Consider the following 27,972-nt stretch of genomic DNA (forward strand, 5'->3'; position numbering starts at 1 on the left):
ACAAAATTCTTTCTAATTAAAAGGAAGGGTAACTTCACTAATAAGGTTTACCCCTGGCTGTAGAATTGTGTTGTTTCTATCATTCCTGCTACTGTTTCTGAGCAGAGGAAGACACTGAGGGGGTGAACCCAAATCAATCCTGCACACTAACTGCGGCAAAGTCCTGCAACCACTCCGATCTGTTAAACTTGGCAGAGACAACACCTTGAAGTGGGCTTAGAGGAGAAAGTGAACAAGACAAAGAAGCCTAATTGGGCTGAAAATGATGGTAAATTGCAGCACAGCGGGAGGCCTTTACGCTTGCTGTCTGCACGCTGGGTGGAGGAAGAATATTTATAACCAGAGAAGAGGAGGACAAAGATGAGGAGGCTATAGAAATATGCTCGCAAGGAAATACCTGGGCACAGTGGACAAAGGTTAGGGGGGGGGGGGGGGGGCAATGAATCTGTACTTTAACTCAAAGGCAAGAGCTAAGTGCAAACACAACCAGGGGTTTCATTTTTAGTGCAATTCTAACAATCTGTGGAGTCCCTTGTGGGGCTGAACTAGATCTGCGCTATTTGTTTTGCTGGCACAACTTTGATGAACTACAACGAACATGCAAGTGGCTGTTAGTGAGCCAGCTAGCTCGGAGAGGTTCCCCACTTTCAGGAACACTTAACAGATGTGATGTACAATTATACAAACAACATGCCAAGGACAGTAAACAGCCCAGTACAGAAAAACAAAAGAGAGCTATAATAGTTCACCAACTAGCCCTCTACACAGTCCCTTTGTCACCGATCCTCAACACCTCCTATTGAGTAAGGGCGCGTGGATGAATTTCACTGTACTTGATTCTAATTGGCCGGAGCCTTAACAGCCAAACAGTCCATTGACTCTGTTGGCTATCAAGACAGATACATCAGAGTTTTAAATATCAATAATCTGAGATTATTGCAATAATGTGGTTTCTAATGGCCAGTAGAAACTCAAGCTGTACTGATGTGATAGAGGAAACCTCCAGCTTCTCTCCCCAAATGCAAATTGTGAATTGGTTCCCCAAGTCTCTTAATAGCCAATGTGTTTTTTGGTGTTGATTGGTAAAAGCTTAGTGAACGGTAAAGCTGTACTGGTTGTTCCACATCAAATCGACTCGCTATGTCGCAATTTGGAATTTATCTTCCCCAATTAGCAAAAAAAGGCAGAAAGTGGTAAACTCAAGTCCAGGCCTCAAAATGTTCCTTCAGAAACCTGTGGCAGACATCACAGATGGTATGTGCTTCTACACTTTCAGTTTTCTACCCTTCTTTCATAACTGACTATCACCCGCTATTGGCCCAGGACTGATGGTCGCAGCAGTTTAAACTTGCTAAACGAGTGGGATTAAAGTAATGCTAATGCTCGAAAGAGGCACAGCTCAACGTGGCAAAGCTGACTGTGCACAACGGAGGAGGAAGACGAGAGAGGGAGAGAAGGGGTGAGGGATTAAGCCTTGTTTAATGGGATTCCTAACTCTCTTTCTCTCTGAGCACAAAGGCATCTCAGAGACTTTGGCGGCTCCACCATTTTCTCTCCCGCTGGATTACCTCTGCCGTCGTAAGAGAAAATCGGCCCTGCTGGGCAGATTTACCCACCTCCTGCACCTCTGATGGCAGCAACGAAAGGGAACCACGCGCCAGCTGCGTGCATCAAAACAACACCGGTTGAATGCAGAGAAGACGCTGACGATGTCTGGGATCCCAGCATCAAAGATGAATCCCAGACAGTGAAATAATAGGCTTTGGCAAGCGTCAGGCAGAGGATGTTAATTTGTTCTGTAATGACTGTGAAGAGATGTGGAGGCGAGAGCAAGATGCAAAGTAGGGGAGCGCCAGCTGATCACTGGGAGTGCTCCAGGAATATTCTGGGTGTGTGTCTGAGGGTGTGTAGTTAGGATTTTAAGAAAAAGGGTCAATATATTGACCTCTCTGTGGCGGAGTTGTAAATAGAATACTTTGCTTGTATATGGATGCAATACACACACGTCTCACCTGTACATGAAGGGGGCCACAGTGGCAGTATTGGGGTGGTTGTGCTGCTGCTGCTGGGGAAGCTGAACTACTCCGTTCCCTCCAAGAGCTCCTCCTCCACAACCCCCTCCCATTATCCCACTGGACCCAGACAGGGCTGAGGTGCTGGTGGAGGAGGTCATGCTGGTCCTTTTGCCCTCTGGGCCCCCACTGGGGCGCTGTATGTAGAAACTCCCACCCTGCCCTCCTTTCGTCAGCTTGGCTCGGTCCCCCTCTCCACCGCGCATGTTGCCGCTGCTGTTCAAGGCGCTCTGGCTCTGTGGCTTGGATGTCGTGGTGGTGGGAGCTTTAAGTCCCGGCTTGGGGATGCTGCTGGAAGCCGAGGAGGCACCGCCTTCTTTCTTCCCAGATGACGGCTTCCCTCCCTTGGGGATGAGGCTGGCAATTTTGGAGGTCTTCTTGGTGGAGTCGGCAAATGACTCGCGCTCCTCTTTGGGTGGAGAGCTGTCCTTAGAGGATTTCCCAGATCTGCTTTTGTCCTCCTTGTCTTTGGATGAGGCCATGGACCTGCTGCCGTTGGCAGACGCTTTTGAAGAGGAGGGGTTGGAAGAAGAGGAGGTCTTGCTTGGTGCAGCGAGGGACGGTGGGGTGGTCTTGGTAGACATCTGCTTGGCCGTAGCGCTGCTACTGCCGCTGCTGCACACCGACCCCGTGGGCGTCAATCCCTCCTCACCGTATTCCGACATGTCGTCTTCCTCCTGCAGAGACATCTCCGCCACGGACGGAGACGCTCGTGAAGCCGATCTGGGGTTGATCAGGCGGAACTTCTCCAGCATGGACCTCTGGAGTCCGCCACCGCCGGCCGACCCTAATTTTGACCCATCGCCTCCTTGCGGCTGAAGGCCTTCAGAGGCCTGGGGTGAAAGGGTTGGGGAGGGCGAGTGCGTGGGGCTGGCCAGCATGGACGAAGTGGCGCTGTGCTTGAGGTTCATGGACTTGCTGCGCCAGGACTTGCCGGTGGTGGGTGAGGGGATGGCAGAGGCCAGCTGCTGCCCGCTGAGGCTGGAGGGGACCGTCCCACCAATACCGCTCCCATTCATCCCGCCGGGTACTGGGATACCCCTCACCGCTTCTGAACCAGGGAAGAAGAGACAAACAGGAATGATTTTTTATTATTTAAAGCAGGGTTATTTGGTACATACAGTATGTCATATTTCCAATTCAAATAACTGAGCCACTGACAGACTTGATTAAAACTTTCAGTGTTACAAATTCAATTGCATTATCTGTTTTAATTCTGTTCTGCATTCATAGTCACTGATATCTACTTTGAGGAAAATGTGACATAGTTGTAGTATCCACTGGAGTGACTCTGACGATGGTAAGGACCAACATTTGTTGGATCAAACACTCAAGTTCTGATTGTGGCAAACTTTCACAGTCTTCCTGGATTTATCCGACATGAGAAACAACCTTTTCCAAAGTCACAGCTGAATACTCTGCTGTTGTTCCTCTATGGTTTTGCACACATTTAGCTCAAAAGTCAAGCAAGAATTGGAAACTTTCAGCGGATTTCAGTGTTCAGTCCCAGTTGGCAGAATATCTACGGCATGTTGGGTTAAAAAAAGAAGGAAAAAAAAGATTTCACTGTTAGCATTACACTGGAGTCTCCAAGGAGTTTGCACTCAAGTGTGCTGTAGCTTCGTGTTCAGACTTCCACTCTCCTGATTTACACTTGTATAGAGGCTTGTCACAGCATGTTTGAAGGTGGATGACTGTGGATGACTGTGGATGTTGTAACCGTGACAACAAAAGAGATCACAGCAGCTGGGTGACAATGGATGGAGAATTTCCTTCGGAGGACACCATTCACCCAGATTTACTGTTCAACATCATCAGCCTTAGATGATAGTACTCTAAGAGTTTGAGGAGCGACTTTTGAATTTAGTGTTTTGAATGTAACTACTTTTTATGTCAGAGATTTTCTACCTTTCCTAGAATTATGGGTCTAGAAAGTATGTAGATAGAAGTAAAAAGTGGGCACTTCTATCTCAACTCAAAAATGTCTACATATTGAGGATGCAGTGGGTGTAGAAAACCTGATGCCTGCCTCTGATCCGGGGATTTCTCCCTGTATGATTGTCCGTCGCTGGTAGAAAATGGCAGCTCAGTTAGAAAGCCCTCGCTCCTTGTGAGACTTCAAAACCAAAATCCCTGAAAAGCTGCTGGAAATAACGGGTCATCGTGTCATCCACGTTTAACCATCTATCTACACATATAAGAGCATTCGGGAGGTACATCACAGTGGATGGATTTCAGCTTAGATTTGTCACCCTGGGGATTTTTTTTTTAACTCGAGTAGCGATATGGAGCAGTGTTTTGATGAGAAACGCTGAATTCAAACAGAGCACAAGTTCCCTGGTTGTGTACATTCACCTCTATTATGTGCAAATAAAGGGATTAGTGGCAGCAACGTTCACTGACATACAATACTAGGATGTGATATGTATGTATTACATGTAGCGATTTACGAAAGATACGTCAACTAATCATGTAATCGATGCCAAAAGTCAAATATTAATCACGTAGCAAATTTTTTTGGGCTGTTTATCATAGTTTTACAAATAATATCCAGAGATATTCTTTCGTATTTGACCACTTATCGCATTCACTGGCATGTTTTACCATGACAGGCCCGAATGGTGAGCTACGATGCATTACAAATGTGTTTACATCTACCAGATTTACAGTTAAATTGCGCTAGAAAAATATGACACGCATATACACCCGCACAGAGCACATAAACATCTGTCATGCGTATAAAATAAACGTTTTTAAGAGTCCCGCATTGACCTTTACACACACACACACACACACTACTTTTCCTGGCTGGTTGACACCCCGACCATCAGCACTCTCCCCCTCTCTTACGTGCATAGAGGATCCAGCAGCACCAGACAGATAAGTATAGTATTTGAGGGAGATGGACACAAAAGAAGACGGGCAGGCGTGGACAGAAATGCATCAGAGTTTGAGGCCACTTCAGAGGGAAAGAGATGAAAGAAAAGAAATGAGGAAAAGGCAGAATCAGGGATGTGGCGGGAATGAAGACAGGAAGGCGACGGAGTGACAGCATGAAGTTATGCACCATTAGACAGAGTGAGTGTCTGTCTGGCTGTCAGTCAGCACAGTGAGCGGGGTTCAGCTGGCTGTGAGTCACCTCCAGTCTGCAGTTTAAAGCCCCTTCAGGCAGGCAGAGGGGAGGAGGTTTGGTTTCGGCTGTGGCTGAGAGGCTTTAACCGGCTTACACGTCTGACGACATTCTGTAAAACCTGAAAACATGCCTGAAAACGCCCCAGTGTACTGTGTCAGGTCCAGAGTGGGTCGGGCTTTGCCAGAGACTCTTCTTTAAATTGGAAATGTGTCGCGTGCCGCCACTAAAATACCTTTTCATTTACCTCCATGTCTTTATTCAAAACAATCAATTATTTCTGTTTATTATTTCACAATATACCCTGTAATAATTCACAGCAATATCTGTGAAACTTCTGGTTCTAGTATTTTTTATGAATGCATTATGATTTTTATGCTGCTTTTTTTAGGTCTGCGGTCGATCAGCAGGCGTAAAACTACTGCTGCTCATGCTGAGGTCATGAATATCTTTCTGACATCATTTCAGGAAACAAGCGAACGAAAGCAGCCGGCTACTAAAATGTACTGGTCATCAGTTATGCAAGAAAAGCACCAATATACCAACTGACCGAAACACGCAAAACTTAGGGGTGCACGCAGAGAATTGCAGAGCCTTGGTGCTGCTGCCTCAAAAGCTCGGTCACCACGGGTCTTAAGGCGAGTGCGTGGGACAGACAGATGACCTAACACGTTCGATCAGAGAGCGCGGGCGGGTGAATATGGGCGAAGTAGTTCAGCTACATATGTACGAGGGCTTAGGGATGGACAGAAAAGCTTTCAGCTTCATTCAGAACGTAGACATTAGGAGTCTAAATATTAATGCTGCGGATCTTTTTTATTTCCATCTTGCATGTCTACTCATTCTGTTCAAACCCGATATATTTCTGCACAGTTGCAGATAAAGATTTGACTACACTGTTATCATTAGTACTGTACTAATGTTTGCTCCCCAGCTTGCCGCACACAAAGGGAGGCACACACCTGTATAACTCATATCTATCACAGCAACAACTAAATCTATTTTCCATTCCTTTTTTTGGGGGGGGGGGGGATGTCGTGATAAAATTAGACGTCAGACATTCAAACCTTCACTTGAAAACCTCAATAGAAGCTTCAAATTAAAGAAGATCCGGTACAGCCCTACCTCAGCTACTGTTAGTTATCTGGACACTTTTAAAACCGGATCTTTATTTAAATGTGTGCTGTAGAACAGCAAGGGGTCTTACTACAGAACTTCATCTCAAAAACACAAGTGTGGCCAATACTACTTATCACCCTCCTATAATTCTGAATATTGATTCTACTTAGTAGGTGTTTGTGTCATAGTTGTGTGTGTGTGTGTGTGCGCGTTTGTGTGGACATGTGATTGTGTGTTTACACCTAAGCATGCACAGTTTTAATATTCGAGCATGCACAAAAGAGTGCATGTGGCTTGTCTGAAAGTGTTGTTGAGTTGTGGGAAAGTGTATTAGTGCAATAGCAGAACCTCCTCTTGCCTGTAAGAGAACATTGTTTCTGCAGATCTCAAAGGCCAATGTTCTGGCAGACGCTCTCCTGCTTTCCAGTAATGAGCTCGCAGGTTAGAAAGGTGGGATGAGTCGGAATACAGAAGGTTCTGACCTCCAGCAGAGGTATAATTGGATTCGATTTTAACCATCAGATCCTCACAGCCCGGTCTCAAATACTCGCGCTTGGTCACGCCCTCTTCATACCGACGCACAATCCTTATTGTGGCATCTGTATGAGATGCACCGGGCTTTTAACTTACTCCAATGTAAACCCATCCGCATCAATATAGGACGCTCAGAGAAACTGCTCCGATCAACATTAACCACGTCCGTGTAGGCAGGAGGACGGATCAAACAAACACAGGACTTTCACCCAGGAGACCGCTGTCTAGAGTCCCGTGTGAAACCAAAACTCTACGCTGACTTATTTTAAGTCACGTACGTAAGTTAACTTACGTAACATACTTAAGTTACATCTCTGTAACGTAATGTACGTAACTTAAGTTACATAAAAAAACATGCTTATTTCAACCCAAACTGTGATCCTTTCCTGAACCTCACCAAGTAGTTTGCTTAACCTGAACCAGGGGTCGGCAAAGTAAAGTAGTCTTTAATAATGAAAGGTCGTGTTTGATACTTAAGATCTTCCTCTAAAATCTTCCTCTATGAACTCAAACAGACACAGTTCGTGGAAAGTTCTATTTTTCAGACTTAGTTACAATGCTGCGGGTCTTGCTCTATCTCTCTCACATCACATTTACTTTAAAATGAACACTTACACATAAAAGTTGACTAGATTATGGATCAATAAATGAGGTCAACACACATCTGTCACTCTCTGCTGGTGACTGAAGTCTCTGTCCTACTGGAGAGCAATCAATGTTTAGTTCCTTTATCGTTTATGTGTGTGGACTTCACAATAGTTAAGAAACAATAATAAGAAAAGGAAAGTCCTCCGTTAACCGTGACTTCAGAAGGCCGCTCCATAGGGCTGGTAACGCCACCAAAATAAAAAATGTTTTAATAGTTTGTCAACTAGAATCTATTACGTTGCTGTCAAGCGCCTTTCCCTGCAGGTGGCTAATTATGATTTGCAGACCCCCGCCCTCGGTAAACTATTGTAAGCCATTATGTTGAGCACGTTAAGAGCTCTCTAGGAAGCAGTGTTTGGTGCTTTGTGGAGGATGAGAAGGAAAGAGAAAATGAGGTTCTGGTGAAGTGTGGGAGGAGTGAATAAAGTTGCTGCCGTCTTGGCGCAGATTATGGAGCCCCGTGTTTATTATTTTATTATTATCATAAAGTATAGGCGCAACATTAACCATCGGCTACACTATCAATGGATAAATCCCAAAAAAGAAAAGTCCTGGAAGAAAATAGAGTTTAATTCTGCGTGGACGTATTAATTTGCTTTCACTGCCAACGATGCTGGTTTAACTGAGCAAGTCTTTTTTCGCCACTTCATAAGAGTTTGATAGTGTTATAACAGGTAAAATAGCAATTCTTGTTCTATAATTTCATAAATACAGCAAACTATAGTTTTTGTATATATAATATAACTATATACACAACTTTATAAGCTGTGATATCAAATAGCTTCAGACAAATTTGATTTGGTGAAAAATAGGGCAAAATGGCTCTGGTAAAGGTTGCCGACCCCTGACCTAAACACCGACGCCAAGGAATCCTGACCAGATGTGCTAATGTGATGGAAAATCAGCTGGCATAAAGACAAGAAACACTTATTGTGCACGTCTTTCTGTGTGTGTGTGTGTGTGTGTGTGTGTGTGTGTGTGTGTGTGTGTGTGTCTAGACAGTCAGCTGATATACATGGATGAGACAGCATCCATGCTTGTGTTTCTGTGTTTGTCTGTGTCCTCTCTGTTACCCTTCATCTTTAGAGATAGTGCAGCGGCCCTCAGGGCAGCTGTTAAATGTGAACGGAAGGGGGTTACAAACATCTGCGTGACTCTGTGTGTGTGTGTGTGTGTGTGGGCGTATCTCTGTTTGCGTGTCCAGTCAATTAACCCCGTCTTTAGAGATCCCCCCCACCCTTTCGCTTCCTCCATCACCACCCCGGAGGCGGTTTTGCAGCGCCACACTTTTCACCGTGCAGTGACTTGTCGTTGTCATGGCAACAGACTCCTCTTGTCTTGTTTTTTTTGCCTCAGCGGCCGAGAAATGAAATGTCATTTCTCCTGGTCTGCCCACGAAATTGAACGCCTGGATTCAAGTGACACCACCCATGTTTGGAATGAAACATTCACACACATACATGCACACAGATGCATGGATCGGTTAAAACCTGCAGCACGTGTTGCAGCAGTGACGTGTGTGTACTCTTCCAAACCTCTGCTTCTTTTTATCACTCTCTGAGTTGAACGCTTCTCAATTCCAGCTGCTCCCCCTATAACATCACTGTCAGACAGATAACACAGCAGCTTCTCCACCTTCTCCGAGTTTCAAAATGGCCTTCTCATCCCGATTCCGAACAACGAGCAGACCAAACACCAACTTTCTTTGGTCCAATATCACGGGCATGCCCTTTCGAAGCTTCAATTTAGTCGGCTGAAGCTAATTAAATAGTTGCACGGCAGCAAGGGTGACGCAGCGCTCTTCGTGCCCTTTGAGCTGTTGTTCTGTTTGGTCAGAGCAACGCTGTGTATGCAGAGAAACGCATTACTTCATCCCCCATGAGGCCAGACATGCCTCACATATAAATAGTTATAGAAACAAGTAAACAAAAATATGACTTTCACCCATGTAGCCCCTTTTCCTGGCCGATCAGCCACTGTTAGGGGTGTAACACAAAGCTACTGCCCTCATCTGTAAAAATTGGTGTATTTTCATACTATAACTGGTTTCTACGGCCATTTTTACTCCGCATATGTAGGTGCTTAGCTGCCAAAATACAGAAATATGATTATATTTTTATTAGAACTGAAAACAAAAAGTCTCAACTGAGTCAAAATAACAGCTATAAGCATAACATCTAGTGGAAATGAATAGGCCCAGTAGAAATTAAAATAGCATTTGGATCAACTGCATATTATGTTCATTCTAAAACTGGATGTAATGAGGATGTGGTCCAGATGAATAAACATGATCAGGCTTTTGACAAAAATGGGGAAAGCTCTCGAGGCTATTTTGTATTCACTGTTGAGATGATGCCTAACTTTAGCCAGGCTTCACTATCCGATCATGATGCACTGATCTGAGATCACCAGGTCTGCACAATTCAGATGATGTTTGTGTTTTATCAGAACCTTTGTCTGATCATATCTGAATAATGTATTTGTATATTAAAAACTTGAAAGAAAACAAAATCAAAGGATGTAAAACTAAAGGGAATGTGAAAGCGGGAAATGCAACTATAAACTCAAGAAGACCCTTCCTGTATCCGCTTCTGTTACCTGCTTCTCCAGAAGGTTCTGTCTGCATCGCTGACATTTCCCCACAATTGATTTTTTTTTTTACTTTTCTTCCCTTTAAAACCGAAAACATCACTGATTCATCTCCCCTGCAGTGAAGCTTCTTTTTGTCTTCTGGCAGGATTCAACCGCACTGTGTGAATGGTCCGGAATAGGACGCATCCACCTATTTAAAAAAGTCAAACGAAACCGATCGACTGAATCATTCGTAATTGTGTTTGTTGAAGGAGAAACCCAAACAAATAATTGATTTTTAAATGAAAGCAAATGAGAGTTCCTTCATCATTTACACTTTGCTCTCTTTTCAGCTCCAAACACTTTTTGCACACGCTCCCTGTGCACCTTGTGACCTTCATCACCTCTCACCATGCCCTCCCTCTTCCTCCCGTTGACGAGTTTGAAGTTTCAGACAGAAGTCGTGGGTGAGTGCACATCCTGCGTGGACTTTTAGGATCTGACGGCAGGTGAGAAAGACGGAATCAAAAAGAGAAAAGCTCTCCTCCTCCACCTCCACCACCTTCTCCTGCTGATCCTCTCCCGACTCTACAGACTGAATCCTACAGTGATCTCATCATTTCATGATTACATACATTTCGAGCCAAAGCAAAAAGTTTGTTATTATAATGTCATAAACCCGCCGGGACTGGTTTTAATTATTAAAATGACTGTGAGCAGTGGGATCGATTTTATTCATCATCACTCTATGAGCCAGTGAGTGATGATAAATCTTCTGAATGAGCCAAAATGAAATCTTAAAGCTATTAGCAGTACAGTTAGTGAGCCAATGTCAATGTAATTAAAGCCTTTACGAGCAGCTTATTTACTTTTGAACAGAAAGGCTGTAAAGGCAACTATTTATTTGTGAATATCCAGTTTGGCATTAAATAAACTACCACACACTCTAGCTCCACTGTGAGACCCTTCTCTCGAAAACATAATCACTCTGATTAGCTTCGTCGCGCTCGGCAGAGCAGCTGTCTGAATTTGCCCCTTTCAGTAGGCCCTCAAATGGCTCTTTCCATGCTGGGAAAATGTGCCGCCGCCTCCACTCAGCGGCGTCCATTATAACTCTCTTGGAATGAAGAACTGGGGATGATTCAGCAGACTGGTGAGGACTGGTAGAGTGAGGGCCTTTCTGCAGCCTCGCCTGTCTGAGCCAGTGGTGCCACCAAGTGGCCAGGATGAAGAATGTGAAAATGGGCGCTCCGTCCTACCATCTGCTCCTACCGAGCTGCAGCTTTCTAACACGATCGGCAGCACGCCGCCCTCACCTCTGTCGTTGCCACTGGCATACTGGAGGGGCTTGCTCTTGTCGATGCTGTTGAAGCTCTGGCTTCGGCGGTTGAGGTTGGACGAGCCCGGGCTCCTGGAGGCCCCGCTGCCTGCAGCAGGTACTCTGGAGGGGCCTGGCAACCTGCAAGAGAGGGGTTCGGATGTTTAGATGACATATTGGGAGTTTGAGGCAGAGCTCTGCATGACAATATTAATCAGGCAGAAATATTAAAAATGACTTATTTTTGTCTAGAGAGAAGGCACTTCTGTGTTCAAAACCTGAAAAAATGTGAACCCATCCTTTAAATTTGAACGCTGGATGGTGAGAGAAGCTGCCGGGAGCGGAAAACAAGTCTCACCCGGAACTCAAAGAGACAGACAAGAGACTCCAAGTGAGGCTTTGAGCTGTGCTGCACAGACTTTACCACCTCATCAAGAGAAGCGAGGAAAGTTTCGACTCAATACGAGTTGGAAAAAAAGGTTCTCCCATCGTGTCATGATTACTGGCCCTGGGCTCGGCATGCGTCAGTGTGTGAGATGAAGAGAGATCAAGTGAGTGCTGTAAGACATTGTGTGCTGCCTCGTGGGTCGAGAAAGAAGGAGGCGTGAACTACAGAAGACAGGGAGAGACGTATGATGGCCCTTTATTCCTCCTTCATGTGTCGTCACTATGCATCGCTGTAACTCTACTGACAGTAAAACCAAGGCGGATGCTAACACCTACCATGGAGGTGTGTGTTTTCAGTCAGTCTCTGTAGCCTCTTACACACACACACACACACACACACACACACACACACACACACACACACACACACACACACAATCTTTCTCTCCCGACAGAGTCAAAGCTTGCCAGTGTCAAATGTTGATTTGCCACGCCGCAGCTGGAGGGTTGTCTCGACTCCCGCGAGGGCGCTAAAAGAATTATCTCATCAGAAACCTGTTGCTGCTCTACAATAACTTCACATTGCATTGTTTTATGCCAGATGTATGTAAGTTGTTCCAAAAACAGATCTGGCATCTGGCACACAAATGGCAACACGATTTACTGCAACTTGGATATACAGTATTTCTACCATTGATCTTCATCATCGTGGTTTGATGCGATTTTTATGAACCGATTTCAAAGGCTGCTTTTTACCTCACAGTTGAGTGGTCCGTACCATATATATTTCATATACATGTTCATCTTTTTAGATTGCTTGTTTGCACCGTGTGACTCGACTGCGGGCCAAGGTCAATCCAATCAAAATACGTCTGACAAGAGAAAGAAAGACGAGAAGCAGTCACAAAGTCTCCCAGCTGACAGGGTGGGAGCAGATTGTAATGCTGAGAAAAAAAAAAACAGGCACTAAGAGACGACCTTGCTTGCATCAGAGGGGCCGTGGGTGTTTCCATCCATAGCCTGGTCTTTCTAAAGAAATAACAACAGAAAAACCTTGAATAGATTCTAACAACTTGGTGTCTTTCTGCCTCCGTGCATGAAGGCTGCCGTGATGTCCTTTAGCAAAGATAATCGATTTGCTACGCGAATATGTCACTCGTGTCTGTATCGCAGATGGAGCCGAGATGTTGGAGGGGAAATTGTTTTTAAAGGGTGGAATCCTGAAGTGGTCAAAAAAAAAAAGGAGAGGGGGAGGGGGGTGGAAACAACATATTTCATATGTTCCATTTTGCCTTTAAAGTCTTCACATAATAAAACTACAAGACAGAAATTGACATGAAGTATTGATGCCTGAGGGGCTGTTCTATTCCTTTGGCAAACAGATGGAGCTATGATGCAATTCATCTGGAGGTTTCGGCCTTCTCTGCCACGCTATCTATCAAACATACCACAGGAGCCAGTCGGGTCAACTCTGTTTTGTCCCACTGTGACAGCAGCAACCTGCAGCTGAGAGGCCAAGTCAATAGTGGGGCAACTCTTAATATTCCCTTTCCCTGGAGTGTCCTTTAAACACTCTAAGATGTGGGTCAGTAACGCAGCAGAATTGAAAAAGCAGGTGATCTGTCTTTGGGCCTCGCGCGCATCACTGGACGGGAATCTATTTCATACCGAAACGAGTCCAAATAAAAGGACAAGAACTGGCGTCTGTAACACACACTGCTGCCTGCTCCCTAATTTAAGTATATTAAGTATGCTTTATTTTAAATATGCTGTTAACTATTATAAATCTGATACATGAGATAGCACTGTTTTCACATACTACACACACCTGGATAAAAAGCATTTATCCCTTGGTAATGCTAATGCTATTTTACGAGCTCATCAGACTAACCATCCCCTGTATTTTGTGATGCAACGAGGAAACACAGATGAAGGAAAGATTCTAGTTTACTTTGGGTGTCTCACTTAAAAGAGGCTCAGCGACTAAGCAAGCGGCACGACGTGTAGTCGGAAAACGAAACTGCCTGATAAGTCAGTCCATGTGCTGAACAATGCAAACGTTGTTTTATACAGGCACTTGTGCAAAAACAAAATGTGCTCAAGTGCAAAAAAAAATAAAACTGCCATTGAGAAGCAGCAAATGTGCCGACATTCAGTTCCTCTGAATCTCTTAGATCCTGAAAAGATCCGACTGTGACGAGACTAGCAGACTTTATTCTGTTTAGAGATGCTGATCCAGGTCTGAGAGCAGAGACTTGCACTGAGCTGAAGAGGTGGTCCGACAGAAGGACTGGTACATTAGCAGCCCCATAATAGAGAGACAGAGAGAGAGAGAGAGAGAGAGAGAGAGAGAGAGAGAGAGAGAGAGAGAGAGAGAGAGAGAGAAAAAGACAGGGTGGGAAAAGAGACTTTGAATTTTGATGTTCAAAAGAAATATCTCACAGCAAAGCAGAACTAAAAGCACCTACATGATCCCTAAACACGCACACACACACACACACGCACGCGCACGGATAACAGCAGCTCCAGGGCCTTTAGCTCCCACAGGTACAATCAACAAGGGAAGGAACAGAAGAGAGTGAGAGACCAAAACAATTAAGAGATGGAAAAAAAAAACTAAGAAGACATGAAAAAGAACAAAGGAGAGAGTTGAGAGAATGGGAGTCAGAGGGAAATGGATGCAGATAGTGTAGCTGCAAGAGAAAATGAGAGATAAACAGTGGGAAAATGAGGGTGAGATTGAAGCAATTCAGATGGAAATTTAGAAGGAAGTCCCTTTTATCATGAGATTCTTTCATCTTCCAAAATACATGTTTGATTATGCATCGGCAAACCGGAGCCAGAGAATGAAAAATGTGACAATGATTCTGTTTTAGGACAGACTTGGGACTGTATTGGACACAGAACGCATGAGTCAGCCTGTCAGACTCTGGCTATCCACAGCAGTTCTTGCAGAGGAGAAAACGCTTACTATCGGTTTCGGCTTTTTTGGAAGTGAGGAAGGGGCCATTGGTCCCCTCACTTTAGGCCCCTGGCACAATTTGGCGTTGCAGCCAGTGTGATCCATCACAAGATGGTCTCTAGTTTAAATCCACATTTTCTACTAATCCAGGATGCCATTGAGTGGTACTATAGTCTGTATTTAATGAAAATCAATGAGCAGACTGTTGAATTATTGACAAAAACTTTACGCTGATGGATTACACAAAGAGTGCGCTGATTGAGTTTGTACAAAAATGAATGGAAATCAATGGCTGATAAGTTGTAGTTAAGGAGCTAAACCTACCTCGACCTCACTGCAGCTTTCGACACCATCAACCACAACATCCTTCTCTCCCGCCTCAAATCCTCCCTCAATATCACCGGACCTGCTCTCTCCTGGCTTAAATCATATCTTACAAACAGACAATAGTTCATCAGCATCAACAACTGGACCTCCTCCACTGCTCCTCTGTCTCAAGGCGTCCCCCAGGGTTCGGTGCTTGGTCCCCTTCTGTTCATCCTCTACTTGCTCCCTCTTGGAAATATCATACGTCAACATGGTCTCCACTTCCACTGCTACGCCGATGATGTCCAGCTCTACATCTCCACAAAGGCCATCACCACTGCTACTCACTCCACTCTCACCAACTGCCTCACTGACATTAAATCATGGATGCAAACCAACTTCACTTTTTCCACTTAAAAAACATAGCCCGTCTCCGCCCATCACTCTCCTCATCTGCTGCTGAAACTCTGATCCACGCCTTCATCACTTCCAGAATCGACTACTGCAACAGTATTCTTCATGGCACATCATCCAAAATCCTAAATAAACTCCAGTACATCCATGAACTCTGCTGCTCGCCTGCTCACCCGCTCCCGTGATCACATCACCCCCGTTCTCCAGAATCTCCACTGGCTCCCCGTCCCACAACGGATCCAATACAAAGTCCTTCTCCTCACTCATAAAGCCCTCCATAATCAGGCCCCCTCCTACCTCACCGACCTGCTCCACCACCACACTCCATCCTGTCGGCTCCGCTCCTCTGATGCCAACCTCCTGTCCCTTCCACTCAGGACCAAACACCGGACATGGGGTGACAGAGCCTTCTCCATAGCTGCCCCCTCCCTCTGGAACTCTCTCCCCAAACATATCCGAGACTGCACCGATCTTTCCATGTTCAAATCCCAAATCAAAACTCACCTTTTCAGAACCGCTTTTAATGTGTGACCAATATTGTGTGTTTTACGTTTTTAGTGTATAGCTTTTTTATATGATGATTTTAAATGTAAAGTGTCTTTGAGTTTTCTGAAAAGTGCTATATAAATAAAAATAAATATATGTATTACTAAAGCTTGCAAACAGCTATGGTCCTTTAAAGGCATTACATTTGCCCAACAGTGCACAGCTGTCCTCGTAAAATAGGACCACAGAGCGGTTCATCGGAGAGAAAGAAATGAGTTCCAACAAGAGGAAGCAACACAATTCGGAAGTGTAGAAATGCACGAGAAGTGGCACCCAATAATCACCAGTTACTCATCCTTGGAAAGCCAAGCGTAAAACACACCACACACAAAAATTCAGTGGCCGTATTAAGATCAATGAAAGTAATTTACTGTATACGAGTACAGTTGTTGCTGTTGTGGGTAGTTCCTTTAGCTCTGGCTAACGAGTTCAATGTCTCCAAAAGAGCTTAAAAAACAGTAAAAACTCCAGCACCTTGAGGGGAACGTTCTTTCAGCCGCATTCAGCACAGTATGTGGGAGAGACTTAAATTGTTGTCCCATTGTAGGAGCGCTTAAACTTCCTCGCTTCAGGGATAGAAGAGGAGACAGTTCATGGTGATTAAAAATTACTTCTCAAATGGCAAGAAAGCAATTAAAAGTGGTATTCATGCTTGTACGAATGAGGATCGGATGGCAGCGGGGCAATGGTTACAATATCACCATTGTGTTGTGTGTGTGTGTGTGTGCACGTTCATATTTGTGCGGGAACGAAAGAGCTATTTCTGCAAAGCAGCAGCATTGAGGTTGTGATTTGAGCGGGCCGATTACCACCCACAGGCCCGGAGCTGCTGGCTACAGCATTTTTGCCATTGCTCAGTGGCGGCTGGAGAGGAATTATTTGCCAACGTTTCCCACTGCCCCCGAGCTGGAACAAATGCTGCGAGCATCAGACAACTGGACTCTGGGGTGTGTGTACGTACAGTATGTGTGGGTCTCACATGTGTGAGAGCCTCAATGCTTATGTTAACGAGACGAGAGGAAGGTCAGCGGCCTTGTGTGGGTTTGATAGGTTTACCAGCTCACGTGACACAGAAAAGAGTAGCTGAAGCCTGTGGTTCCCTGAATGCTGGCTGCAGCCTAGAGCCTGGCAACACAAAGAGTGTCATTATAATGTCTGGTGGCTTATTTAGCAGCAGCTTCTTCTGCCAAGACGTGTAAAAGGGGTATTCCCAGAGGACACACCACACAGAAGAAGACTTCTCAAGTGGTGAAAGCGCTGGACTGAGAACAGATATTAAGTGCAAGTCAACTGTTTGAGTGAAAACTTTGCAGGGATCCTGGATTTTCTTTGTTTTTGTGTGATTCTAGCGACCTTTGTTTTGGTGCAAAGGACTCACTGATGAGTTCATCCACTCAGCGGCCACTGGCAATTCAAATCATGTGGTCAATGTTTTTTTACATAAAGTTGGTCCTAGTTTAGGTGCGAGTCATTTCAAATGAGATACTGTCATCCATTCTTCTTACTGACTGAATATTTGCTCGCTTGCGGAATACTGGTTTGGAGGAAAATGATGTACAAGCACCGATACAATTACACGTTCGCCGAGTTTAATTATACCGAACCACCTGTGAAAAGGCAACAGAGAGTGTTATAATGAATATGTAGCACGTCTTTTCACTGTGAGGCAAGCCGCCGTGCTACGCCCTGCTGCAGTATCCTTGAGCCAAACACTGAATCCCTACCAGCTGCTCTGTAGCTGACCCTGACCTTTGACCTCCCTGAGGTGGTAACACAATATCACAAAAGCATTAAGCAAAATGTAAAAAACCTGTGAGGGCATGCAGGTCATGCAAAAAGCACTTGAAAAACACAGACAACAAAGAATCCATAAACTAAAGGCGGTACATGAAGTGTCTGCCATATTTACCTTGTGTTTTTCTTCTGTGGGGACCCTATTCCACTGTGGCCTGGAGGACTTGCATATCGCGCTGTGAGACTGAAGAGAGAGCAGATGACAGAGGGACCGTTAACACGGTTAGAGGAGGAATGAGTCCAGCGTCTTGCTGGAATTGTCTTAATCCATGCCTTAATGTAACAATGTGCGTGAGAGGAGTCGTTCAGCAGAGGAGATAACTGGGGGGGAGAAAAGAAGAAGCGCATACCGCATGCTGTACTGTAGCACGCCAGAGCACATTTCAGTTCTTTTGATGGCTCACATATGTTTATTACCACGCACGTATGACTAAGCCAACAACATCTCTCCAGCCATTTATACATAAAACAGCTCGAGACACTTTCACAAACGAGAATTTCACTGTGGCATCGTTTGAAGAAAAACCCCAAGACCCACTACGCACGAGGCATAGGCGAAAGGAAATACCCACGGTACCAGTCATGGTTTACAACCCAACACTCACTGTTAGTCATTCACGGAGACGGGGAATCAAGGCGGGCTGCCTCTCCGTTTGTGTTTGACAGGAAGTAGTTAAGCTACTTGTGGAGTGCTTTATGAACAAAGACATGCCTTTAATCATCGTGCCTACACCCTGTAAACAATGTAAAGTGGCAGGCCAGGTGGCGGGGCTGCTGTTTATTCCTGTGTGTAAATGTTCTGAGTGTAACGTCCTGTGTGAACAGTGTGACTCACAAACCATGTGAGAGTTTCTCACTTGTTGTCATAAACTGTTAACAGAGCCTCTATTCAAAGCTTATATCTTCTTATTTTTCTAGCTTAAATACCTCATATAACAACATATTGTTTGTGGCTGGCTTTATTAAAAAGCAAGCAAGTGAACCCCCCACTCTAAGCAATAGCATAATTTTAACTTAAAAAACATTTGGGCTAACTGCACCTCAGTTAGCATTGAAACACATGTGGCCTTTTCTGCTGTTTTTTCACTCTTTTGTCAAAGAAAACTGCATTTTTTTTTTACAAAGAAGTTATGAAAATAAACACGATCAAACACAGAAAAAAAGGCCAGGGTTGAAAATGTAACCAAAATATTATGTTGATGGCAGTGTTGAGGCAGGCAGGCTTAGCTAATGGCCGCTAACATTATTAGCTTAACCGACTCAGTTTGTTTACAAAAGTATTCCATTGTACATAGAAAACTCGACATAAAAAGAGTTCTAAATTAAAGAAACAAATGTGATATAGCATCAAATAACTAGCACACAACAAGTTCCCCTTCAAGTAGTTTTGAATACTGCAAGCAATTTCTTCTTGACTGTTAAATATTACAAATAAATCAGTTTATAGATAATTCCAGACTTGTATTCATACCTTTCACAGGCTGACCCGAGACAGAAACCTGAGTTTTCCAATCAGTCCCTTTTGAGGAGCGAAGCCGCAGAAGTTCATCAACTGTAACACTGTCTTCAAACTGTCCTCTACAATGACCGGAGCAGTTGAGCTATGTGCTTCAGTTGGAGGACAGACAACCAACACCAGCAGCCTGTTTTAGACTTCCGTCTTCTCTCACAACGAGGAACAACTCGTCCTCTGTTTTGCGATTGTGGGCCGCTGGTTTGGCGTTGGTGAGCGAAAGTGGACCGAGACAATAAACCACCTATACTGGGTTGGCTGAGTGACGCACTGCAGTCATCTTATTTCGTGCTCTGACTGCTTTCGCCGTGCAGTTCTCGACTTTGCATGAAACTGAATATGAATAAATGCCAACGGACTTTTACATTTTGGCTCTGTGACATTTTGGCTCTGTGACCCGAAGTGAATAACCAATACCAGAGAACCAACAGTGCAAGTGACTCATAACATTGCTTTGAGTATAAAATGATCACAGGGACAAGAAATTCAAAAAAATATGATTTAATAAATGAAAAGAATCGCACGCCCCAGATATACCATCAGACACTGATATCACAAGGCACAGGGTTCAGTACAAACACTGGCCATGACTTTTATAAAAAATCTGTTGATGACGCACCTAATTTCCTCTCATGCAGAAGTACAACAAAAGGACTGCTGCAGAAGTTTCAGGCCTTGCTGAGGTGATTTTCAGTCAATATCATTTTCATCATTCTGTGAAATCAAATCAGCCGTCACAGAGCGAGCCGTCTAACTCTCTTAAAGTGTGTCTCTGGGTTCCTATTCTCTGTGACACACATTCCCATTCCTCGTCTGCAGATGCACACACCCTCTCCAACACACGCAGTCCTTCTGTATCTACACCTCGCTTTTAAACCACCCGCGATAAAGCGCCGAGTCACTGTACATTGCCAATTGACCTTGCAGGGTTTTCATGACGCGGCGTTATGCTAACGAGCTCCGGAGCAGACAGCAGAACAGAGGGGAAACAAGTTCAGGTTAGTTTCCCATTATGGCGGCGAGCGCCTTCACGTCATGTCATTAATTAACTCTGTGATACATGACACGTTGGTTAATGGTGTCTGTCGACTAAACATGTTCTTCTTCGTTTTCCAAAGCCCCTCCCCCCCACGGCCCGCACCACATTTCATCTCCCTGTGGTATGTTTTGTGCTCTATTAAATACCCTAAATGGCACTTAGCACACAGACAGAACCTGCTTAGACAGAGATTAATGGAGCCTGTCACACTCTAAAACGCCTTTTCAGCATTTCGTAGGAAAAAGGGGTCGAGCTTAAACTTGTGCATCACATTCCTCTTGAAGCAAAGCTTTTGTGCTTTTGCTTTCTTTCCCCCCCCCCCTCGCCTCCGGGTTTATGAAATGCAATGAAACATGAAGGCAATGGTATAGAGTCCCCAGTCTGGAGTGCTCATCCAACTCACAGAATTTAAGATCTTTCCAATGTGGAAAAAGAGACACCAGAACACATGAGGGGGCAGGATTTAGGACTAGGGAAAGGGGATGGGGTGGAGGTGAAGAGGAGAAGAGGGGGGGTTACAGTCTGTCACGTTTGATCCAATACAACATACATCAACAGGGCCTCCGTTTAATAGCCCATGACATGCGGTGCACATGCAAGCGATATTGGATGCCTTCGCTGTCCTATTAAATGTGAGCGATATCAGTTTCAGCTTGATTGTAGCCGCAGCCCTGAGGGCAGACACAAACTGGTGGGTTTGATATCCAAAATGGTGTGCGCTCAGCCACTACAGGCCAACGTGATGACAGCAGGTAATGAGATGTCATCCAACCTTCGTGTCGGGGGGATGAATACAAGCTCTTGTATTCATCTTGCACCTATCATGTGACCAATATAAGTCGCCCAAACTTAACTTCCAAAAACATGTCATTTTGGAGTGTCCTAGTGTTCTAAGGGTTTAAGGTGTCAACAGTAAAACCACAACATCCCTAGTCTTAAGTAGAGATCCCATTCCAGAGAAAACTACAAAATACGATGTGTGCCTACGTTAGCTGGTACCAAACAATTTCAACCAATAACATCATGGCAATCTAAAACGTTCAGCGACAATAGAGGTGTGTGTGGAGCCACAGTCCTCTGTCGCTCCGTATCAAGCTCACACACTAAGCCCAACATAGAAAACGTCAGTCAGGGAAAGATCATGCTTCTAAGAAACAGTGACCGTTTGCAGGACATCGGATGCAAACAGCGGTGACTTTGTCGTCGAATTGAAACGGTTTGTACGCCAAACCATCCAACCTGACCTGTGACGTTTTGAAGTGCTACAGCAGTATGCCGCTATTTACTTGCCTAGCTAAATTAAAAAAGGTAATTTTAGTATTTTTCAGATGAGAGCACTTTCCAGGATGCATTAGAACATGAAGTGTTGCAATACTAAAATATAACTAAAATGTACCAAGCATGTATCAAGCAACGTAACGAGTATCAACGCAAACACACACAGCAGCACAAAAATGGGTATTTATTGTGTAGTACTACATACTACTGATAAAATACTTTTACTAAGACTTCACCCTGACAGTATCCCACGACAAAGATCAGGAAAATATCCATATCTATGCATTGACAACCTATGACAGCTTAACACAAATAAATTAAAACAGCACAAGTGGAACCAAACCATTTACCAGTTCATGATGCCACCGGCACTAATCCGTCCTCCTCATATCAAGCTAGAACAGTACCTAGGAGACGAGTCGGGCTTGGCCAGGCTGTTGGCTCTCCCGTAGGGCAAACGACTCTTCCTGTCGCGGGACACGGCGGTCGGCAGTCGTGAGGAGCGCCGCACCAGGGGGTCAACTTGTTCGCCCCGGGACATGGCGAGTTAAAGAGGGAAGTTTTCGCTGCGCCCTGCCAGTGCCCGGGCCCCCCTGCCTTCTAGAGCACCGTCAACCTCCCGTGGCTCCGGGCTGTCGCAATCTGTCCAATGGGGAGTTCCCCTCGGACACACACACACACACACACACACACACACACACACACACACACACACACACACACACACACACACACACACACACACACACACACACACACACACACACACACACACACACACACACACACACACACACACACACACACACACACACACACACACACACACAGCCCCAGAGAAACCAGTCAGGCCAGCAGGTGCTGTCTATAGAAAGCTCCCCCATATCCCGACTGTAGATGCGCACTAGGCCAAATGTGTGTGTGTTAGGGCGTGTGTCTCCGCCTCTGTGAAGCTGCGAGGCAGATAATTTGATAATTTAAAAAGCTTAACATTTTGAATTTGAAAACATCCATTCTCCTGGCTTATCTGATAGCTTATGATGTTACTCAGAAATGCTTAATCTTCGGGGTCGGCCGGGCCTCGCAGGAATTCATCACCGTGGAAAATTGGAATTAAAAAATATCTTTTTTTTTTAATGACTACATTTAATTACATTTCAGTGCTTCCAAAAGTGGGTGAAAAGCAGAGGGAGTGTGCGCACCAGCCAGGCGTGAGGCCTCAAACAAAAGGAACCTAACAAATCTTTTAAATGATTCGGAGTTGACGGCGCGATATGAAAAGTGCAGAGAAAGCAAACTTGGACAACAGACATATCATCACTTTGTACAGTAGTTCGATGCTACTTTACATAAAGGAGATTCTTCAGATGAATTCAATTCGACACAGTCTGGGTGAGACAAGCAGCATACATTGCTCAAGCAAATATGAACCTATTCTTTTTTACTTACGCTTACTCTTAAATATTGATTGGAAACAACTTATTCCACACTGTCTGACAGCATCATATATAGTCTGTATCAACTTGTTCCTGCTATTCATTAAAGCTATATAATCTTTACAATGTGTGAAATATTCAAGATTACATGGCTGCGTCGTTCCATCATATTGAAGTATTCAAGCTGCGCCATTTTATACTGAAATATTATATATGATTTCTTTCTGCTTTGGAAAACTCTGTGATCTCCGCTAGAATTCAAAATAGACTTCTGTGGGTTTAAATGATGTCTGACGGCACAGCATGAGTTTGTGATGACAGACTGTACCAGTGAGTTAGTTGCGTTTAAGAGGTCAAGTCATCTCAGAATCTGTTTAGGATGGATTCTTTTTTCCTTGTGTGTCAAAAGAGCAGCAGTAACACTGCATTATAAGAGCTTCCCATAACAACTCAAAACTCTGCATATCTTGAGAACCATTCATCCAATCTACTTCACACTTGGCGGGTGTATTGATGGGGACTCAACGGCGTGCAGAGACACATTTGGTTCAATTTGGACATGCGACACGTCCAATATTAATAAACTTGTGCAGCAGCGGGGGCGGAGCTTCAGGGTCGAGCGTGTCGTCCGCAGCGGGCCTTTAAAGGTCGCGGGTCATTGACTGCAGTTCACCGCCTCTGCTGGATGCTGGATGTACTAAAGGTACAACCGAACTCTTCTTTGCTTCCCTGGAGTAAAACGAGCGATGAGCGGATCTCGAGTATTAATAGAGCCAAGCAATAGTTTCCAAATAGGCACACGGCCCAAGCGGGCACTTGCTAGTTATTAAACCGCCGGAGTCCATTCTGACTCACACTTAAGGCAAAATTCCTCTATACCTCCAGACATTTCTTTACACAGGTTGTGTGATCATATCAGTGCAAGATATTTGTAATCCTTTCCCTGATTTTCATAGTCTTGGAAGTGAGCGAATTCACTTCGGCGCGGTGAAAGGTTGAATGGCGCGGACGTCCCCAAAAGCTCACAGATTAATGGCTCACTCTAACGCTGACGGACAAGGGCTGATCCTCTGACCTCCGCTGTGGCCTCCAACATTCAGACGTGATTAACTTATCAGCCCCGGGGGAGGGTGACTTTCCTGGGGCCATGGGCGGCGAGGGCAGAGGGGTCTGTTTGGAAATGAACTGAACCACTTCATAGGAGTCTTTATAGAAGTCTTTTTCCGCCATGAATTTATATGTTCTCCCTATTTGTTATTGGAGTCCACAAATATCTCATCGAATAAAACCTCAAGTATCTCTCAACCAACTTGTTATCGGACTCGACCTCGTATTTTGTGATGGTGAACTCCTGTAACGGCTTTAACGGTATGTGTGTGTACGCTGTCTTGGCATGCTTTCCAGGACTGGACTGTGTGATTCAAACTTCACTGTTTGCCGTGGACAGTATGTGTGCGAGAGGGGTCTCCACCTGTTGTGGCAGGGGGGAGTGTGGGAATGGGAGGCAGCTGTGCCCCTAATAACCCACACACACACACACACATATATATACAATACACCGACCCCATCGCTACCACCTCCTAACTTGTCCAAACAGGGGCCAAAGCGATCGACAATATCATCTTACCCACATGGCCCTTTCCTCAAGCGCTGGGACTAACTGCTATTATTGCACACACACACACACACACACACACACACACACACACACACACACCACTGCCAAACAGAGCGGCCGTGCAGCAACTCGAGCCGGTCGGGGGGAATGCTGCTCATGTGTGGCATGTCAGGCCTTCCTTTAGATGCTCTTCTGGGCCTGTTCTGTCTATTTACATCACACAGTGTCAGGCCTCCTTTGCTTTTACTGCATTTTAGTGCTTAGCTGCCTGTTTGACCAAGACTTCCACTGCACCATGCACGTCTTCATATTATGAAGTTCCTCTACTACCAAAACTCAACGTCCCTTTAAAAGAGTGCTCCGCAGATTTAGCATTGCACTACAGCTACATTGAGAAATGTTGAAAAATTGTTGCGAAGAACCAGGGACAAGAGTCGGGTTTTCGTGCAAATGTATTGCACATTTTAACAGAAAATCGGCAAAATGAATGCTTGTTACCATCCACTATCCTATGCAACTATTAGGAGTTGGTTTCATGGAGATAAGCAGTAGGTGGTGCCAATTCTCCATGCAGGAAACCGGTTTACTATTGCAGAAGAAGAAGGCGCAACAAGACGACGTAATTAAAAGAACGCCAGTCAAACCTAGCCGTTTCCCCCCTGCTTACAGTCTTTATGGTAAGCTAAGCTAACAGGCTGTAGCTTTGTTTTTAACAGACGGAGATGAGAGCCATATTGATCTTCTAACTAACTGTCAACCAAAGAGTGAATAAGCAACTATGCATACATTGTGAGGCTAGGACTGCATTCTAAATCTAAGGTGAATCTGTCCGTTAGTCAGCTTGAGTCCTCCGTGTCAAACCTTCCATATGGAGCTGATGCAGCAGAAACACTGATGAGAAACATGTTCCATGAAGGCTGTTATTCATTTCACACTGAGAGACGGTCATATCCAACAAATTCCTGTTTACAAAACCTGTAACTGGACCTAATTAAGCATCCAAAAGCCATAAATCAGTCGACCCCTCTGCCAGCAGAGATCCAAAAAAAAAAAACATTGGTCTGCTAATTCAAAACAGTGACATTAACCTAACCTTCTGGGCTCCATCTGCCCCAGACATGAGACCCAAGCCGACACCAAACTACTGCAATGCAACTGTGCGGAGCGCAGCGTACCTGGACTGCATCTCCTGCGTCTTGAGGCTGCCGGCGGACGGCCCGCTGCTGCTGGTCTGCTGGCTGAGCTCCACCAGGGACTGGTAGTACTGCTGCTGCTGCTGCTGCTGCTGCTTGTAGCGCGACAGGATGAAGAAGAGGCCCAGGATGCTCTTCAGGTTGCCATTCCTGATCTCTGCGGGGGCGAGACAGGGAGGGAAATGTCAGTGATGTGCCGTGGTACTTGTGGTGCTGCTCCACCATGTACAGGGATACATCTTTACCCTGCATGGAACAAATGCATCTTCTTGGTATGAAGCCATTTCTGCGAGTGAAAGTAGTGCAGGACTTTTGTTTTTTTTATCGGCCTGGAACGAAAGCAGTGTCCCGTGACGCTTCAAATGAATATTTTCCAAACCATTTATTGTATCTTTCAAACACTAAAGTGAACACATGTTTTAAAAAAAGCCACTCGGGGATAGAGCGGCAAGTGCAGCTGCTGTGCAGCAGGCTTATGAGTTTTTTAAGAGTAATTATACACTGGCTTTAACTGGAAGAGATACTGATGTGCTGTATATAATATGCAGAGTTATAGCATTTAATTGTATATAGCACGAGGTAACACTTACTGTGTGTTGGAACAGTTTAGGCCACAGCTCACGAGGAGAACCAGTTGTCATAGATTCCGGTCTAAAGCGTCTGTTAACACACAGCTGGTTCACTTAGGCGTGAAGCTCAGCATGGGAACTGCTGCACTGGTGTTTAACTGGCTGACGTCTGGTGTGAGGGCACGTCTGAGGCCAAACAGCCAAAAATATATAACTTCAATTACGCTTCTGCTTTTGCCACGAAATGAGGAACTGATCGTGTTTTTTTGGTGCAGTGAAATGATATAAATGGATAAGATAAAAATTCAAAATGATACCAGCTGACTTGGACTTCACTCCATAAATGACAACTGAAAAGAAACAGTAGCACGGATAAGGGGCGAAAAGACAGATAAAACACAATAACACAAAACACATTAATGTAAAAAAAAAATGAACTCAAGTGTAAGAGGGAGATTGAATTCATTATTTTTGATCCAGCAGAAACTGCAGCTCTGCAGATAAAGTTACATTTAAAAAAATGCTGAGCTGGCAACAAACAGTGAGGAAAAAGCCCCTAATCGATGGGCGGCTCTGTCTGAGGTGTTCATGTTTATCATCAACAGCTCCTGAGTCAGAACTCACACACGTAGCCGCGGTGGGATCCAGCAGTCGCAGAGGCGGAAGAATTGATCGCTGTGGCTAACGCACCCATTTGTGAAATGGACTTTTCGGATCAAAACCCTCAGTGGGAGCTGGCACGCGGAGGGGCAGCGGCGGCTGACGCAGGCTTTTTCGCTCCATTTTTCAATTTGGCGAGGCTCAGGCGTTCTCCCCGGCCATCCGTGGCTACAGTGTGCCGTTTGCAAGCTGTGAAAGTTAGAGACGATTAATCTCTCGGGATTTTTTTCTTTTGCATTTTCTAACACCATGAGGCGGTAATTTATACGGGGCCTTAGAGAGTCTGAACAGCAGCATTTTGCTGGGCTTTAGGGAGAGACTTTGTTGCAGATTCAGCCGCCCCAAGGGGGCTGAAACTACTGGCAACTGGTAAAAAGTAACAGAAACGATAATGATAATGATGCTACTTCATCCATCGCAAAGGGGAAGTTGCCCTAGACGGTCAGGGTCAGAACAGCACAGCACATTTGCGTCAGTTGACCTGCTGTCACCTGATCTTCGAGCCACCTTTTGATGTTCCTACTAAATGTAGTGTTATTGTCAGAAAAACTGCTGTTTTATCTTGTGATTATTTTGCTTTTGCTGCACAATGTTGGAAGAAGAATTCTCTGCAGTTGTAAAGCAGGACGTATGCAGGGTTTATGCATGAAAAGGGACTTTGAGAAGTTAAGCATGAAGTGACTTTCTGCCTAAACTTCAAGCACTGCAAGGCAACACAGACAAGAGACCACCACACTGTCCTTTTCCTCCAAGAAGGATGTAGGAGAGCTACGAGCACTTTGGATGCTTTTTCCACAAGGTTTCACCTTTTGCACCCTTTTTCAACTTCCTGAGAGTTTTTGAGGAGAAGTTGTGACAGTCCGTG

The 27,972-nt window shown here is 44.9% G+C and overlaps 1 protein-coding gene across 1 annotated transcript in view; it reads right to left on the bottom strand.

Annotated features, from left to right (window-relative positions):
• nav3 (neuron navigator 3) overlaps positions 1 to 26,609 on the bottom strand; it is a 110,090-nt gene extending 83,481 nt beyond the window's left edge. Inside the window, exons 1-5 of the mRNA XM_076076100.1 lie at positions 26,469 to 26,609; positions 25,861 to 26,035; positions 17,917 to 17,985; positions 11,391 to 11,533; positions 2,013 to 3,123 (exon numbers count right to left, since the gene is read on the bottom strand). Coding sequence (XP_075932215.1) covers positions 2,013 to 3,123; positions 11,391 to 11,533; positions 17,917 to 17,985; positions 25,861 to 25,871 — 1,334 coding nt within the window. The 5' untranslated portion in view covers positions 25,872 to 26,035; positions 26,469 to 26,609. The remainder of the gene's footprint in view (positions 1 to 2,012; positions 3,124 to 11,390; positions 11,534 to 17,916; positions 17,986 to 25,860; positions 26,036 to 26,468) is intronic.
• Positions 26,610 to 27,972: the final 1,363 nt, after the last annotated feature.

The sequence above is a fragment of the Anarhichas minor genome, unplaced genomic scaffold (genome assembly GCF_050575085.1).
Source record: "Anarhichas minor isolate MPS153535 unplaced genomic scaffold, ASM5057508v1 ptg000055l, whole genome shotgun sequence".
NCBI classification, from domain to species: domain Eukaryota; kingdom Metazoa; phylum Chordata; class Actinopteri; order Perciformes; family Anarhichadidae; genus Anarhichas; species Anarhichas minor.